Source organism: Mesoplodon bidens (assembly GCF_964165515.1).
Source record: "Mesoplodon bidens genome assembly, chromosome: 15".
In the NCBI taxonomy this organism is placed as follows: domain Eukaryota; kingdom Metazoa; phylum Chordata; class Mammalia; order Artiodactyla; family Ziphiidae; genus Mesoplodon; species Mesoplodon bidens.
The window spans coordinates 56,895,916-56,914,025 of record NC_138171.1 but is presented as its reverse complement, the minus strand read 5'-3'; the positions used below and the strand labels follow the sequence as shown (position 1 = coordinate 56,914,025).

The 18,110-nt window shown below is 47.3% G+C and overlaps 1 protein-coding gene across 2 annotated transcripts in view; it reads left to right on the top strand.

The window, feature by feature from the left end:
• Positions 1 to 18,110, top strand: part of SNX29 (sorting nexin 29) — a 555,171-nt gene that overhangs the window by 63,258 nt on the left and 473,803 nt on the right. For both annotated transcript variants that reach the window (XR_014017700.1, XM_081257848.1), the window contains exons 5-9: positions 3,277 to 3,457; positions 6,515 to 6,585; positions 7,763 to 8,011; positions 10,179 to 10,554; positions 17,141 to 17,259. Coding sequence is in view for 1 of the 2 variants with exons in the window: in XM_081257848.1 (XP_081113974.1) it covers positions 3,277 to 3,457; positions 6,515 to 6,585; positions 7,763 to 8,011; positions 10,179 to 10,554; positions 17,141 to 17,259 (996 nt within the window). In the remaining variant the exon portion in view is untranslated. The remainder of the gene's footprint in view (positions 1 to 3,276; positions 3,458 to 6,514; positions 6,586 to 7,762; positions 8,012 to 10,178; positions 10,555 to 17,140; positions 17,260 to 18,110) is intronic.

The following is an 18,110-nucleotide window of genomic DNA, read 5'->3' as shown; positions in this document are numbered from 1 at the left end:
ACCAAATGGAACACGGTTCCCCTAGGAAAGAGGGGTGCAGCTGCCAGAAGAAAGCGAAAGGGATGCCGTTTGCCTGCCTTGGTACTAAGCACTTCATATGCATGCTTTATTGTCTCATTTTTTTTCCCTCTTAGCAAACCTCAAAGGCAGGTAGTTCTCCCCATTTTACAGATGAGGAAAATGAAGGACAAACTATGTTGCCGAAGGTCACGCAATGCCTGAAGTAGAATTCGCGCCAGGGATTTTGCCCTCCAGAGTATGCGTTCTTGAATTCTTGGCATCGATTAAAGTTGAGGCCCGTTAGAAGCTTTGCCAAAGGCCACGTGCTTTCATCATCCTCTGTCAGCAGGTGCCCCTAGGTAGCTCACCTCAGTGCCCCCTTCTTGGCTCTTGTTCTTGTCGGCGGATGGCTTTAAGGAGTTGGGGGAACCAGAAGCCCTCACCCACTTTTGGAATCAGCCTCTGGTTTAAAGCAACAAGAGATAAGTGTATATTCCCAGATTAAATTATGGACACTGCAAGTGTTAAGTGGCAGGTGAGCTGCGCTTTAAATAGACCACATTAATTCTGGCAGTGGAAGCGGAGCCCTGCTGGGATAATAATGATCATCAATAGCGTCACTCAGGCAAGCTTTAGAAGGATTCTGTATCGGTTCGCAATCTGCGAAATTGAAAGGTGAAAACACACTTGGAGGCGTTTCATGTGTACTCAGGGTCAGAGGAAGGTGACTGTAGTTTTCAGGAAAGACAGTGCAGGTGAGAGTCACTTGATTGGAATCGTGATGGAGGTACTGATGGTTGTCTGGTGGGTTACAAAACAAGTTTTTGGCTGGTCAGCCGGCTGGCCCAGAGTGGTACTCTCACCAAATTCTGAGAGAGGCTTCCAGTAGAAAGAAGGCTGTTTGCACTTGTGCGGTTTGGGCTGATCTAATGGGTTTCAGGAGGGGATTAGTTTGGGTTTTAGGGATTGAGACAGAAGGTATTCTGAGTAAACTGCCCTGCTGGTGGTTTTACCAGTCTGTTCCCGAGATGTTTATTTTAAATGATCTCAGAGGTTGACTTGATACACAGATGCATACACACACTCGTAAGTACATACACATTTAGATGCTGTTAACAGAAAAAGGAAAAGAGGAAACAATATGAATGCTCTTGGATAAGAGGATAATTATTCAGCAAACAGTGGTTGGTCGTCATGCTCAGCGTTCTACCCCCGCTGTTCTCCAGTTACCCCAGTAGCCCTAGGTGATTCTGCACTTTGGGGCTTACTTTAAGGGAGAGGAGTCTGAAGCTTAGCATGGTTGAGGGGACCTGCCCAGGGTCCTTCTGCTGAAGACCTCCTCACCTGTTGTCCTGCCTGCTAGACGGGAAGCTTGTTAGGAACGAGTCCTTCTTGTCTACCTGGGGGCCCATAGCCTCGCCCAGCTTGTGGCTACTGGGAAGAATGCAGCCTGTGCTACTTGAGCTGAACTGCAGTCTTAGAGTGAGCTTATTAACTTGCTCTCCAGTTTATGGAGATGTGTGTATTCACATCCTTCTGGAAGGAAGGTTCAGAGCTCTTGTCACCTTCCCAGAGGGGTCTGAGCCTGTTTAGCTACTGGATTAGAATCCCCGTCTGGCAGCAGAGACTCAGCAGTTTCCCTGTCGGGATATCGAGCAGGTGTGAACATGAGCGCCCCTCACTTTGCAAGGCGGTGTGATGAAGTGCTTTGCAGGGAGACAGCTCTGAGGTCCCTTTCTGCGGTACCACTTATAACCGTGTGTCACTGGGCCAGTTACTGCACTTGTCTGGGCCTCAGCCTCGTCTTTGACATGGAGATGGCGTTGGTGGTTGTGGGGACTGAGGTCGGATGGAAAGTGTTGGGTGCAATGGCTGGCACGTAGTTAATGCTCAATAAGTAGTAGCGGCTCTCGCTGTTGTTGCCGTTATTATTGGCAGCACTGAAAAGTGTTGATGAACTGTCCTTAAGTAAAGAAGGTTGATTACAAAATTAGGTACACACTAGAATGACACCTATGAAAAACATCTGTGTGTATGTGGACAAGAAAAGCAGGATGTGAGGCGACACGATGGCTATTTTATGGATAAAAACAAACTTCTTAGCTTTCCTTAAGGCCTTAAATCTGTTCAGACCTATGGAAATCTCCCCTAAGGAACTAGAAACAAGGACAGTGAGTTATGTACAGGGATGTTCAAAGCATTATACAGGGAAAATTGCCATTATATTATGTTCCCAGCAGTCCTGAAATAAATTGTGTTTAACTGAGGAGCTATCAAAAATCATGTTCTCAGAGATCTTTACATGCTACAGGAAAATGTTCATGATCTAGACAAGAAAAGAAACAAGTCAGGATACAAAGCTACATGTGTGTGTATTTATATATACACACATGCATCCATATACATATACAACACACAAGGTGATGGTGTATTAATTTCCTATGGCTGCTCTAACAAATTACCACAAAGTTTGTGGCTTAAAACAGCACAAACTAATTTTCTTATAGAGGGCAGAAGTCCAAAGTCAGTTTCACTGGGCTAAAGTCAAGGTGATGGCAGGGCTGGTTCCTTCTGGAGGCTCCAGGGCAGGATCTGTTCCTTGCCTCTTCTGGCTTCTGGTGGCTTCTGGCATTCCTTGGCTGTGGCCGCATCACTCCAGGCTATGCTTTCCTGGTCATGGCACTGCCTTCTCTTCTGCATCAGCTCTTCTTCCCCCTTACTCTTTTAAAGACACTTGTGATTATGTCAGGCCCCCAGAGACTACCCAGGATAATCTCCCCGTTTCAAGATCCTTACAGGGGTCATTCCGCTGTAAGGACACACCTGCACACCTGTAATGACATGACCTGTCACACCTGCAAAGTCTCTTGCCGTAAAAGGTAACATGCACAGGTTCCATGGAGTAGGATATGGTTATCTTTGGGGGTCATAATTCAGCTATCACAGATGTCAATTTTGTATAAAAAAGCAAAGTGCAGGCAAAAAGACTGACTTGAAAATGTTAATGTTGGTCATCTCTGGATGGTGGATGGGGGGTTCATTTTTATTTTCAATATACTCTCGGGTATCTTCCTTTTTGGTGCTAAGAAGTAACTCTTTTACAACCCTCAAAACTTCCCATGGACATATATACAATTCTTTTTTTTTTCTTAATATTCTTCTCCATTATGGTAAATCAACTATACTTCAACTAAAAGAAACAAAACCAAAAACTGCCCAAGGGTGTTCTTCTTCAAACGATGCACGTCCCACAGCGCGGTCCCACTGTCTCCGCAGAGCCCGTGTTCTGGTTCTATGTGAAGGAGGTCCTCAGCAAGCATGAGCTGCAGCGCTTCTACGCCTTGCGCCACATCGCCTCGGACGTGGGCCGCGGCCGCGCCTGGCTGCGCTGCGCCCTCAACGAACACTCCCTGGAGCGCTACCTGCACATGCTCCTGGCCGACCACAGCAGGCTCAGGTACCCCAGAGGGGCTCAGGGAGGGGGTGCGCCGAGGGGTTACCATCGTAGTATCTGCCCGCCTGCATCTGGGGCAGCTGGGTTCCCCTATTCCAGCCTCAGCTTGTCCAGCTGTGCTGTGGGGACAGTCGACCAGAGACTAAATGAGGATGCCTGTAAAGGGCTCCCTCCACATGACAGCTGCATGCAGCAAGCTCTCAATAGATGCTTGTTATTATTAAGGCCTGGGGTGTGTAGAGAGCTGTTGTCTTAGGACACAGCCTGTGCCCCACTTGCTGGAATTTTAACCTGGGTTTCTTTCAGATTCAGAGTTTCTTTCTCTTTAGATGTTGGGTGTTCAGTGCCCAGTTTCATGTTGTGTCTCACCTTGCGTGCTGCGTACTGTACAGCTCCTTCTGGTTTTTTTGAGGTTAATCAACCCCAAACTGATGGAAAGAAATAGGGAAGTTTTAAGTTGGAGAGAGAAGTCATTTGTTATTATAAAACAACATCTCGTTTTATTTTGTTTTCTTTTTTTCTTCACCATAAAGTTCACTCTGTCAGTTAGTATAGGCCAGGTTATGCTGCCATAACAAGCATCGTGTAAAACTCATTGGCTTGAGACAGCCGAGTTCATTTCTTCCCCCTGCTGCATGTCTGTCATGGGTGGGAGGTCTCATCTCAGGGACCCAGGCTGACAGAGGCTCCGTCTCTACATATGCTTTCCTGATTGCCAAGGCAGGACAAGGGGCTGTGGCTGAGCGAAGCTCTGGCTCTTAAAGCTTCTGCCCGCCGTGATGCTCACTCCCACTCATATTTCATTGGCCAGCAAGTTACACGGCCACAGGCAAGCTCAGCAGGGTGGGTGAGGTATGGTTATCCCACAGCCATGGGGAGACGGCACTGAATATGCATCAGCGATAGTACAGTCAGCCATCTTCCCTTCAGAAACATTTGATGATGCTGTAGAACCCTCTGGGACAAAACTTAAATCACTCATAAATTACACAGATATAACTCTGCTAACATGTTGGTATTTTTTCTGTCATTTTGCTTGTATGCTGGTGTTTGTGACCTCTTTCTCCTCTCCTTGTCTGTTTCTCTCTCTCTCTTTCTCTCTCTCTCTCTCTCTCTCACTGTTATTTTCCCTCTGAGAAGGGTGAGCTAGACATGTTGTTTTGTGTCACCTGATGATGCAAAGGGACAGTGATCAATTCTGCCCTGGTCCCTTGAATAACTTCCACATCAGCCCAGATCCTCAACATTGAAATGTCAGTTAATTCATTAAGCTGACATTTCCTTAGTGCTGTGATGCATTTCCGTGATTTCATATCTTGCTGTGCATTCCCTGGCTCAAGTCTCCTCTTCTGTTTCTTCTGTTGCTTGTGGTCACCTCTCTACCCGTAGTTTGTTAGGTGTTCTGGGATTGTTCACTAAGGCTGTTAAAGATACCCTTGAAGTTTTCCTATTGATGTTGCTTGTGGTACCTTGTCCAGTTGTGTGTTCAGACCCTGTGGATATGAAATGGTAGGGATGGGGGCCAGAACGACTGGCATCAGCTGTACCTGTGTGCTGCTTAGGGTCTGAGTTGGGAGGCTGCGAATGTCTGTGTGTACATCTGAGCATTAACCAGCTTTCATTAAGGAGAACATACTCATGTTTCTTATAATAGTTTTTTTTTTTTTTTTTTTTTTGTGAAGCTCTTTCCAGCAGATCATTTACAAGTGCAGTCTGCCCTCTCTATCCCCAGGTTCTGCATCTGTGGTCTCAGCCAACTGTAGATTGAGTACCGTGTTTAAGATCTGTGGTTGGTGGAATCCATGGATGCAGAATCTGCAGATTTGGAGAGCCAATTGTACTACACTGTTTTATAGAAGCATCTGCAGATTTTGGTATCCAAAGTGGGTCCTGGAACCAATCCCCCATGGATACCAAGGGACAGCTGTAGTTCAGAGTTGTGCTCTCATTGTCAAGGTTGAATGTAACAGTGAGCAGTTGAAATGAATCAGCTGTTAAGAATCCAAGTTGAACTTACCTGAATCACTAGCCACTCTAACTTGATGTGGGAAAACCAAATTCATTTACATGCATGAAAACTAGCTCCAATGTGTAAAGAATCACAAATTTGGGAATCAGAGGTCTAGTTGCAGTGCCAGCTTGAACATGTAGTCTGTGCTTCCACTGACATTTTTACCAGGTTGAGTATGTTGAAAATGATGTGTTTCTTTTCTCTTTCTGTTAGTTGTATTCAGTCGCTTCAGCAGTTATGTATCTGGTCTCTTGCTGAACTCCAGGTCACCAGTCACTGACTGTGCTTCAGTGAAATTGGGTTTTGACTCCGTTAGTTTAGAGTTCTCTGACCTGGCGGGGAAGTCTGGGGGGTGAGGGTATTTGCTTGTTATTGCTTAACGGAGGGTCGGATAAAGACCTGGGGAATGAGGCTGGGAGACCTGCTTTGGAGCCCTGGCTGTACCATTTATTGCTGAATGACCTTGAACAATGGACTGACCTGTAGGCCTTTCTGTCCCCCTCCTCCCCCACTGCTGTTTAGATCTGTGGGCCTTTTTAGCTTCCCAGCCCTTTCCAGGGGTAACTTGGGCTTTTGGGCTGCAGCCCAAGCTGGTGTTATATACAAATGCCCTGGTTGATGGAGCCATGGAACTATAATTTCTTACTGAAATTGTCTCTTCTTGTATTAACCCAATCAGAGGGGCCCTGTGGGCCGGCTTGGATTTCCTGTCTGTCTCTTAGAGACATAGCTTGAGTGGAAGTCACCCCTCTGTTTGTCCCCTTCTCCTTTTCTGCTTCAGAAATACCACGTGTACATCTCATGCCTATCTCAGTACTTTCAAGCTCAGGGGACTCTAAAGATCTCAGGGGACCAGTGAGGAAGTTGTAGGATATATGCGCTCAATCCTTTGTTTATAACCAGAAGCCTCAGCCCAGCAGAGACCTCGTATATCCACTCTGGGATAACCAGGCATGGATTTTCCAGGGAGCCATATGTGGGAATTGTTTGGCTGACAGATGCTGAGAACCACTGTTCAGAGTTTGTCCCCTCTGTTTTCCAATTTGCAGCACTTTTTATGAAGACTGGGCTTTTGTGATGGATGAAGAAAGGTCTAGCATGCTTCCTACCATGGCAGCTGGTAAGCCTGGTTAGGGCCAAGGGCGGGGGCTCCTGTGAAGCTTGGTGAGCAGAAGAGGCTGCCTGGGAGTGAATTTATAACTCCAGGGGAGGCTCTGGTTTTCCCTGTCCTCACCAAATTAATAATGAGTCACTTGCCGCTGTCCTTCCTTTAGTGGTGATAAGCAATTGAGTCCATTTATCCAGAATTTGATACCCTGGCTGGGAAAGCATGGGGTTGAGGGGTTTTGGCCGTGGCTTTGCAAGTGTAATATAAAGACCCAGGGAACCGGGGGAGGAGACCTGCCTTTGAAGCCTGGCTCTGCCCCTGTCTGGCAGGTGGCCTGGGGCAGATCCTGTGAGCTTTTTTACCTTTACTTTTCTCTTCTGTGACGTGGGAATCCTGATAGCATGGCAGTCACCTGTATAGGGCTGTGAGGGAATGAGATGTGAGAAAGAGTCAAGTACATGATTGTTACCAGGAAAGCCCTGCTTTGATGCTAGTTGATGAATTGTTAAATTTTTTAACATCTGGCTGTCACTCAAAGGGTAAAGTGGGTAACTTGCTTCTTTCTTCCACATCCTTTGTTGCCTCCTTTTTCTCTCTTCCCTCAAAGTTTACCCTGAGTCCCACCTACTGAGAGTTATGTTAGGCTTGTCCATGGATGAGGAAGAGTCAGGTGACCATGATGTCCTGTGTGGGCCATAGGAGACCAGGGCAGGTTTTTGCCTAAAGTGATAATGGTAATGATATTGGTACACATTTTTTGATTGCTTACTGAGCTGTTTTCGATGGGTGATGGTCTTTAATACTCTGTAAGGGATGCTGCTGTCCCCCTATTATAGATAAGGAAACTGAAGCTCAGAGGTCATGAATGGCTTGACCCAAGGTCTCAGAGCATGTAAGTGGCAGGGCTGGGATTCAACCCAGGCAGTCCGACCCCAGAACTTTCTCCTTAACCTCCCCACGGTTGACTTCTTATTTACATTTGTCCTCCTGACAGATAGGGAGAGAATTTGGAAAGACTCAACTCCCGTGATAGCGGGTATCTCCTGACCCCAGTTTTGTGGGTGGTTTTTATCACCATTTGAGACGAGTGTGTACCCTCTTGTGTACTCTAACGTCTGCAGCTTGTTGATTGGGTTGGAGTGTGACTGTTGAACAGCAGACACACTAGGCTTTTCCCTTTTGGGGGCAGGTCTGAACTCCATACTCTTCGCGATTAACATCGACAACAAGGATTTAAACGGGCAGAGTAAGTTTGCTCCCACCGTCTCAGACCTCTTGAAGGAATCCACGCAGAATGTGACCTCCTTGCTGAAGGAATCCACACAAGGAGTGAGCAGCCTTTTCAGGGAGATCACGGCATCCTCGGCCGTCTCCATCCTCATCAGGCCTGAGCAGGAGACCGACCCCCTGCCCGTCGTGTCCAAGCACGTCAGTGCCGGTGAGCGAGAACGGGGGAGGACGGAGGTTCGGGTGAGGGTGACAGATTGTGTCACAGCTGAAAGCACCAGGGGGAGTGAAATCTGATGCACTCGTATTTTCAGTTCATGTTTGTGTTTATCTTATTTATTTATTTATTTATTTATTTTTGGCTACACTGTGTGGCATGCAGGGTCTTAGTTCCCTGACCAGGGATTGAACCTGTGCCCCCTGCAGTGAAAGCACGGAGTCCTAACCACTGGACCGCCAGGGGAGTCCCCATGTGTTTATCTTTCTTACCCTTATGCACTTGGAAAGGGATCTGAGAGCCTTCCTGAGGTGTGAAGATGATAGGGTAACCAAGCCAACAGCTCAGTCAGAGCAAACTGAAAGGGAGGGTGTGATGATCACATGAAGCCAGGGGAAGTTGATCTTCATTCCTTTATTCCTTCATCCATTCATTTCTTTAATTATCCTTCTGATAAGTGGGGTGAAAGCCCCGCTCAGGGTGCTATGGAGAATGTATACCGTTGGGGGGATGACATTTAAGTGGAGGCCGGGGGAAGGGAGGAGTTGATTAGCTTTGACTCTAGGCTGTGAGGAGGCAAAGGAAAGTTGATTCAGTTCTGATCAAGTTTGTGAGAAGTTTACAATACCCCTTGAACTTCCTGGGACATCCAGAATGTTGCAACAGCAAAATTGGAGATTTTGGGTATAAGAGCTTAATCCTGGTATTCTCAAATCCCTTAAGCAAAGCAGTAATCATGGTCATCCCTTTGGAATTATTAACGATGGTGAAGACTCAGAATTCCATGGAGTCTTTGGTACACACTGGCTTTATCTGTCTTGCCCTCTCTTTCTCGAGCAGAGACCCCACGCGAATGACATAGAAACAGGACTGTTGATAACTTTGTGTACCAGAGATGCTGGAATTTGCATACCCAAAGGAGTATCTTGGGACTTCCCTGGCAGTCCAGTAGTTAAGACTCCGTGCTTCCACTGCAGGGGGTGCGGGTTTGATCCCTGGTCGGGGAACTAGGATCCAGCATGCCATGCAGCATGGCCAAAACAAACAAACAAAAACTGGCCAAAGGAGTATCTTTTCTATCCATTTTGGGAACCTGCTTTTGACACTGTCTCAGAGTTGGGACACACTGGTGAAGCATCACCACGTCACACCTTGGTTTAGATGGATTTGACTTTTTGGAATCGGCTCCAAAGTGCCTCACACCCAAAGTTGATGATTAAGATGGGTGAACAAACTGGCTCATCTAAGTGCTGGTCACAAAGGTCGTTTTGACTTCTGTTTCAGTTAGCCTTTGCTGTGTAACAAACAGCTCCAAAATGTAGTGGCTTAAAACAAACAACCACAATTTATTATTTTTTTTATGATTCTGTGGGTCGGCAGGATGGTTCTTCTGGTAGTTTCACCTGGGCTCCCTCATGGGGCTTCATTCAGCTGGTGACTGAGCTGGAAGATTCAAGATGGCCCCACTCATGCACCTGGAGTTGGTGCTGACTCTTGGCTGGGGCATCTCAGTTTCCCCCCACACGGTCTCCCATCCTCCAGTAAGCTAGACAGGCTTCTTCCATGGTCATTTCAGGGCAGCATTCCATGAGGGTAATGCCTAGGCTCTAGAACTCACACACTGTTATTTCTGCCACATTCTGTTCTTACAAGCAGAGCACTAAGTCAGCCTAGATTCCAGAGGGTGGAGAAATAGGTAGCACCCTTGATGGGGGACAGCAAAGCCCCACTGTAAAGGGGCATCGTGCTAGGCTGCGAGGAATTGTGGCTGTTAAACAGTCGACTACAATCCCCAAACTGATTTTCTTGGTCTCATCTCCCAGCCATTAGACTATCTTCCAAAGATACTTCCACTTGATATAATACAAATCATTTCAATAATGATTCACCCTTTTAATCAAAGTGCTTGGAAGGATTGCTTAGAAGGAATGATTGTAATATATGCTCTATGGCGTATATGTTCACATCAGAGGTAGAGGCTCACATCCATTTTGCTTGATCTCCCGTAGACAAATTTTTTTTCCAAGGGTTAAAAGAAATCTGAGTTTATCTCAGATTTATTTTTTAGTAGAATAGTAGAGATTTTCCACAGTCTAGAGGCAGGATGGCTCCATCATTTCTTTATCTTGCCTGCTTTTTCTTATCTCATATCTTTTGCCAGATGCCAAATGTAAAAGGGAGAGGAAGAAGAAAAAGAAGGTGACTAACATCATCTCATTTGATGACGAGGAAGACGAGCAGAGCTCCGGGGATGTTTTTAAGAAGATCCCTGGGGCGGGGGAAAGCTCGGAGGAGAACTCCGACCGCTCCTCGGTCAATATCATGATGGCCTTTGAAAGCCCTTTTGGGCCAAATTCCAACGGAAGTCAGAGCAGCAGCTCATGGAAAATCGATTCTCTGTCTTTGAACGGGGAGTTTGGGTACCAGAAGCTTGATGTGAAAAGCATCGATGATGAAGATGTGGATGAGAATGAGGACGACGTGTACGGGAGCACACCTGGAAAGAAGTGCCCGGGCCACTCGGAGTCGCCAGAGAAGTAAGTTCTGCTTGAGCTTCTGAGGAAGGGTGGCTGGCTCTTTCTGTAGTATTGGGTGAAATTAGACTGCAAGTTTTCTGTTTGTTTGGGGCATCATTCATTTTTCAGATCTTGATTTCAGAAGAAGGAGCATGAGCTTGCTCCACTCCTGAGAACTAAGGGAAAGGGAGCATATATACTATTTAAAGGTACTTATTGCAAAGTTGGTGTCAAGATGTAGACCTTGAAATTCTTGCTTTATGTCTGTGTCTTTCATTTTCGTTGCTTGGATTTTGCTTGCATCTCTTACTTGCCACTAGCCCAGGAAGCTCAGGAGAGAGGCAGGGTATTCTAGAGAATAGTCTCCAGCTGGTAATTTCTGTGTTTATTTGCAGGGGTGTGAACGGCAGTAACTAGCCTGCACTCGCCACCTTAACACTGGAGCTGCGGTGCATTTATACCTGCAGGAGGGGCTTGGTGCAAGTGAAGGCATAAAACAGAAAAGCATAGTTAGGAGCTTGGGTCTTAGAATCAAGACAACCTGGGTTCTCATTTACTAGCTGCGTGGCTTAGGTTGGACTAGGTTGGACGAGTTTCTTCACCTCCCAGGGCTTCAGGCCTCACGTGAGACCTAGGAGAAAAACAGCATGTGCTTTGTAGAGTTGTCCAGTTAATGGGACCCTGTGTGTTGGGCCTTGGGCACGGGTGCTGGCACTTCAAGAAAGAATGCAGGCAGCTGTGGCCGCTGTTATACTGTAACTCTTGTAATAGTTCCTGTGCTTGGTCTTACTGTTAATACCGAATAAACTAGTGACCTCTTCACCTGAGTTCTGCAGTGTGCAGTGCAACCCTAGTCACGGCTGGCTTCAAAAACAGCCCATGAAAGTGTAAAATGAAGACCCCGAGACCCCCTGGTGCAGTGGAGGGGCACACTGTGCCTCTAGCCCGAAGCTTTGCATGTCCATGTGTTGAATGGGAGTTTTTTTTTTCTTTCTCATGAGACTTTCCCTGTTTTTGTCTTTGATTTTTACTCTCATCCTCATTCACATGCATGCCCATGTTAGTAGCGTTACCTTGTCGATTATCTGGGACAGGCCAGATGAGGCAAACTGCAGATTCTCTGTATCCTAATACTTAGAGCCGCCTCGGGGGTTTGTGGGTGTCAACCCCACCTGATGGATGAAAGACCAGTTTCTTTAGTTAAGATTTGTCAAACCAGTGGGAAGAACTGGAATTAAGGTTAGGTTGTGCTGTGTTCCAAAGCTTACACGTACTGTCAGATATTTTCCATGTTTCTACATAGCCATGAATCTTGATTGGTTGATATTCGGTCAGATCAATGTCATGATTTGCTAACAGTTCCCCTGTTGTTGAGTATTTAGGTTGTTGGCATTGTTTTTGTTTTTTGTTATCAGCCATTCTGAAATGAACATTTTCGTGCACAAGGCTTTTTTCTCCTACTAAAGTATGTTAGGATAGCTTCCCTCCAGCATTGTTCTTGCTTACTGCGTATGAATGATTTTGTACCTGCATCCAGTCTTGTGACCCGCTATATTAAGGTTCTCCAGAAAAACAGAACCAGTAGTGTGTGTGTATGTGTGTGTTTCTCGTATGTATGTATGTATGTATTTATCTAGAGAGATTTATCTTAAGGAATTGGCTCATGTGATTGTGGAACTTGACAAGTCCAAAATCTGCAAGGTAGGCTGGCAGGCTGGAGACCCAGGGAAGAATTGCAATTTGAGTCTGACACACTGGCAGAATTTCTTCTTCTTTGGGGGAAGCTCAGTCTTTTTCTGTTAAGGCCTTCAACTGATTGGATGAGGCCCACCCAAATTATGGAGGGTGATCTGCTTTATTCGAAGTCTCCTGTCTTAAATTTTAATCTCATCAAGACAAATACCTGCACAGAAACATCAAGAATAATGTTTGATCAAATATCTGGGTACCACGGCCTAGCCAAGTTGACACATAAAGTTAACCATCACACCTGCCTACAGTTCTTCCTCTGGGCCTTTTAGGAAATGCCATTTGCATTCTCTGTCTCTGTAGGTGAGTGCATCTCTGAGCTGATTCACTCCACGAATCAGTTTTTTGGCCTCAAACACAGTGATTTCTCTTCCTACTGGACTGGTGCCATCGAGGGGAGGCTGGAGCTGGGAGGCCAGCTTGCGAGCCAGGATAGCTGCCAGCATTGTGATGTGTGAAACACAAAACAGTGCAGGGTGACCTTTGCAGGGCCTGGGCCCTTTGAGGCCATTGGGCCCCCGATGGATTATGGACAGCCACTCTCTGGCATAAAGAGGGATCTTGAGTGAGCATTCTGCAGAGCCTCTTGGGGAAAGAGGGAGAAATGATGAGATGGCCTACTGAGCAATACTTTCATTTTGCTTCTAAGCTAATATTCACGTGAAAGGTCTAGGATCCTGGAGGGGCCAGAACCTTAAAAGTTTAATAGCACAGCCAGGTTTGTGGGAGGAAAGGGGCCAGGCTGGGAGAAGCACATGGTGGGTTGCAGTGGCCTTTGGCAAAGTCAAATGCTCTGATGGTCTTTTAGATGCTCTGTTGGCCAAAAATTGGGTTCACACCTCTACTTTTTGGCAGTTAAACCACTTCTTTGATGACTGAGGAAAAATGTCCGATGAGTGAGGAAAAATCTTGTCCCTCCTTCCTCAGTATTTTATTTTATTTTTTTTAACATTGCTTTACAATGGTGTGTTAGTTTCTGCTTTATAACAAAGTGAATCAGCTATACATATACATATATCCCTATATCTCCTCCCTCTTGTGTCTCCCTCCCACCCTCCCTACCCACCCCTCTAGGTGGTCACAAAGCACCAAGTTGATCTCCCTGTGCTATGCGGCTGCTTCCCACTAGCTATCTATTTTACATTTGGTAGTGTATATATGTCCATGCCACTCTCTCACTTCGTCCCAGTTTACCCTTCCCCCTCCCCGTGTCCTCAAGTCCATTCTCTACGTCTGTGTCTTTATTCCTGTCCAGCCCCTAGGTTCTTCAGAACCATTTTTTTTTAGACTCCATATATATGTATCAGCATACGGTATTTGTTTTTCTCTTTCTGACTTACTTCACTCTGTATGACAGACTCTAGGTCCGTCCACCTCACTACAAATAACTCAAGTTCGTTTCTTTTTATGACTGAGTAATATTCCATTGTATATATGTGCCACATCTTCTTTATCCATTCATCTGTCGATGGACACTTAGGTTGCTTCCATGTCCTGGCTGTTGTAAATAGTGCTGCAATGAACATTGTGGTACACGACTCTTTTTGAATTATGGTTTTCTCAGGGTATATGCCCAGTAGTGGGATTGCTGGGTCGTATGGTAGTTCTGTTTTTAGTTTTTTAACTACCTCAGTATTTGTAAGTGTTGGCCTTGCTTTTGTTTTTTTCTTAAAGTATTTATTTATTTATTTATTGGCCACACCAGGTGGCATGTGGGATCTTAGTTCCCCAACCAGGGATCGAACCCACGGCCCCTGCAGTGGAAGCACAGAGTCTTAACCACTGGACCGCCAGGGAAGTCCCTGTTTTTTCTTAAAAGAGGATATAATATCTTCATCATAGAAAGGGGTTTTCCTGTCATTTTATGTGTGCTCCATGACACCAACAGGGAAGTGGGGTGAAAACATAGTTCAAAAAGAATTACACGGCTTCCCTGGTGGCTCAGTGGTTGAGAGTCCGCCTGCCGATGCAGGGGACATGGGTTCGTGCCCCAGTCCGGGAAGATCCCACGTGCCGCAGAGCGGCTGGGCCCGTGAGCCATGGCCGCTGAGCCTGTGCGTCCGGAGCCTGTGCTCTGCAACGGGAGAGGCCACAACAGTGAGAGGCCCGCATACTGCAAAAAAAAAAAAAAAAAAAAAAAAAAAAAGAATTACAAACATGAAAAAGGTTGCACTTCACCAGCAATTAAGCAAATGCAAAGTGAAACCAGACACTGTATTTTGCCCATCGTCTTTGTCAAGATTTAAAGAGAACTGGGTGAAAGGCGGCCTTGGGTTAGCACCCTGCCTGGAAGGCTTGCTCTCAATGTGTCCTCAATGCTTAGAATCTTCCAGACACGTAGTAGACGTTAACTGTGGAATAATGATGAGGTATGGCTGGTGCTAGGGTCATCCTGATAGAGCGCTGGTCATGTCCGCAGCCCTTGGGGAAAACAGTTTGACACAATGTCAGGAGCCTTAAAAATGTTTATCCCCCTTGATTTAGTAATTCCACTGCTGGGAAGCTACCCTGAGGACCAGCCTCAGGAAAAAGGTTGCTGCATCTGGATACCAACATGCTAATTTAGAAAAGCTAAACAATGAACCTGACGAAAATGTGCAACCACAGAGGAACAGTTAACAGTGGAATATTTTGTAGTTTAAATCTTAAAATCTTAATGTTCCGGATCTTAAACATCTTAAATGACATCTAAGAGTATCTAAGTAGTATGAAGATGAAATTATGAATTAATTTTGAATGAAAAAAGCAAAATATAAAAACCTACATCTAGCTTCATTACAACCTCATAAAGGAAAGCACGTGAGTAAAGAAAGAAAAAAAAGACACTGTGGAAATCATGTCTACCCCAGTTGTTTTGGGTAATGGGGCTTTGGGTGTATTTTTCCCCCTCCTCTTTATGGCATTTTGTAGGTTTTAAAATAAGTGTCTTACTTTTCTAATGAAAAGCAACACCGGTTCTGTTTCTAAGCCCAACTCTGACCCCGTATTCTGAATTGGTCTCTGCTTTAGGAATCACTGCAGTGTAACTCCTTTTCGAGGTGGAGGCCTTTGGCCACTTTTACTCGGGTCCGAACCTTAGTTGGTGGGACCTGACTTCATTTTGTGCTCTGCATGTGTTGCTGGAAAGTGGCAAGATGTCCCCTTAGAAACGACAGAAAATCCCACCTGCCTGGAGCCAGTGCAGCGGCCGGGAAAGGACTGTGGTTTTGCTGCTGCATCCCGAGGGGCGCCCCTGGCCACCTCTGGGTGTCTGGGAGTCCCCTTGGTTGCCAGGTGCAGGATCAGAGCCCCGGGTGGGAGGTTCTTTAGAGACTGTAGAGGCAGAGCCAAGTTTGCCCTGGAACCTGGCTCTGCGGCTGGGCACACAGGTAGGGGGCGCTTCTTCTTTGGTGCCTCGTCATGTGCGTTACCTGCAGGACTAAATGACACAGGTGGCAAAAGTCTGTTAGGGTTATTACCTGATGTGTGTCCTGCTCCGTGTCAAACGTGTGACCAAAAGCTCGAGAGTGCTCAAAGGAGAATGTCTACAGACAGGCCTTAAAAGAGGAGTTGACAGGCTAGCCTGCCGGCCAAATCTGCCCCCAGATGAGAATGGCTGTTACATTTTTTAAAGCGTTGTAAAAAGCAAAAACCAACCAAACAAAAAACCAACAAAGAAGTATACGTATGGCCACAAAGCCTAAAACACTGACTATCTGGTCCTTTCCAGAAAAATTTTGTTAATCCCTGCTCTAAACGAAAGAAGAATTATATACACCATGTCAATGATGGGGCAGTGGCCTGGAGACCTCATTGTAATTGGATCTGGAAGACCTGGGCTGAAGCCTTGGTTCTGGCCAAGTGATGAACTTGGACAAGTCGCATGATCTCTCTGAGTTGTTTTCCTACCCCCTGTCTCCTCCCCTCCTTTCTCCCTCCCCTCCCTCCCCTTCTCCCTCTCCCTCTCCTCCTCCTCCTCTTCATCATCCCTCCCTCCCTCCCTTCATTAAGTAGGTATGATTATGATTATGATCTGCTTTGGTCTTCTTTACAACTGATTTACGACGTGATTTTATAAACTTTCGAGTACTGCACAGATGCTTCCTGGTATTTGTCAGTGGTGCCTGATTGCCCAGAGGCAGATGCTGCAGTGGGCAAATACTTTCTCAAATTTAACTGAACCAGCCTGGCGTCACAAAGACGGCTCAGGTTAGTTTGGTACTTGGTGGATAAGGTGACAGTATAACCGATCATATGAGCCTGGTTAATATTTGAGCTGACCCCCTTTCTTGGAAGGGACCCAGACACGATCCGGTCTGGTTCTGTCCTTTTACTCGTGAGGGTTTGAGAACCAGCGAGGCGTAGGGACCCTAGCCCAAGGTCATTTCAGAGCCTGGAGCCCACGGGGCCTCCTCCTGCTTCAGCACCAGCACATGCTGCCCCCACCTCCCGCCCCCGTGACTCCGGTTCTTCCCTCCGTCCTCACCTCAAACCTCCCTTCTTCAAGGAAGCCTTCCACCACCTTCCCGACCAGCTTCACAGACCTGAGCTGCCGTTTCACACCTTCTTGTGGGATTCCATGCCTCATGTCTGCTTCCCCCAGTAGACTGTAAGCTCCACGAGGGCAGTTTAGACACTGTTGGCTGGTTCTTTGCCAGCACAGAGTGTGTGCGCACTGCCGGGCAGGTAGGAGGTGCTCAGCAAACACGGGCACCGGAGGGCTGGCTCCCGACTCCCACCCGGGCCTGCTTCTGTTCTCATCCCCCTCATGGCTTGGTTGGTTCCCAAGAGGGGGCTTGTGGAGGCCCATCAGGTGCTGTACTAGTCGGGGCCCTTGGGGCTTTCGGCCCTGACGTGCAGCTGTGTTCTCCCCCTGCAGGCCGCTGGATGGGGCTGCCTGCCTCTCCCAGATGCACAGCTGGGCTCCACTGCACGTGCTGCACGGCGACGCCGATGTGCTCTTCCCGGTCAGTGGCGTGGGCTCCTACGGCCCTGCAGGTAGGTGTCTCCCGACTCCTCCTTGCCTCCTGTCGCAGCTCTGGCTCGAGAAGCAGCAGGAGTGGCTAGGTTATGTCTGCAGGTGGGGGGGTGGGAGGGTGAGCACGGAGGCCAGGGCTCAGGAGCGACGGAGGCTGCCCTCCTTGCTGAACCTGGGTATTTTGAGGTGCTCTCACCTGAGCGAGTGTTGACAAACCACCAGGGAGCCCCTGGGGCCTGTTTTTCTTCTTGGCAGTGATTTGTTGAACTTGGTCACATACAGGCTGATCACAAATGGTGACCATTATCTTTGCCTCTTAGGAGAAGGGAGAAGGTCACAGAACCCGTAGCTCTAAAGGTCCTTGTGCTCTTTGCAGCCAAGTGCTTAGGGGTCAGGGAGTAGCTTGCTTAAAAGTGGGTAAGCATTTCTGACCTGTTCCTTGTGGTCGAGCAGTCTTGCCTGTGGTTCGTGATTGTTTTCTTTAGTTAGAGCAGGTCATGGTGGGGAGTATTGGGGTGGTGGGCGGTGAGGGTGGGAGCATGGATGAGCCCGGCTCCCCTGGTGGGGTAGGTGTTTGCAGCGCCTGGTGCAGTGAAGTGCTTGGTCACCGTCACTGCCTCACAGCACCAGTGTGTCACGGGGGCCTCGGCCCCCTTGTGTAGGTGCCCTTCTCACCCTCCTAGGCCCAGGTTTAGGGAACCGTGGGCCAGGGCCCACCGACTGCCCAGGAAGCTGTTGACATTCTGAACCGGATGATAGACTGTTGTTGTGTCACTGTGTCAGGAACGGAAACCGACTCAAACCAGCTGGGGCATGAGGCAGGGCGGGCACGCTGACTGGCGCAGCCTTGTTGGGGGGGTGGTCAGCTCAG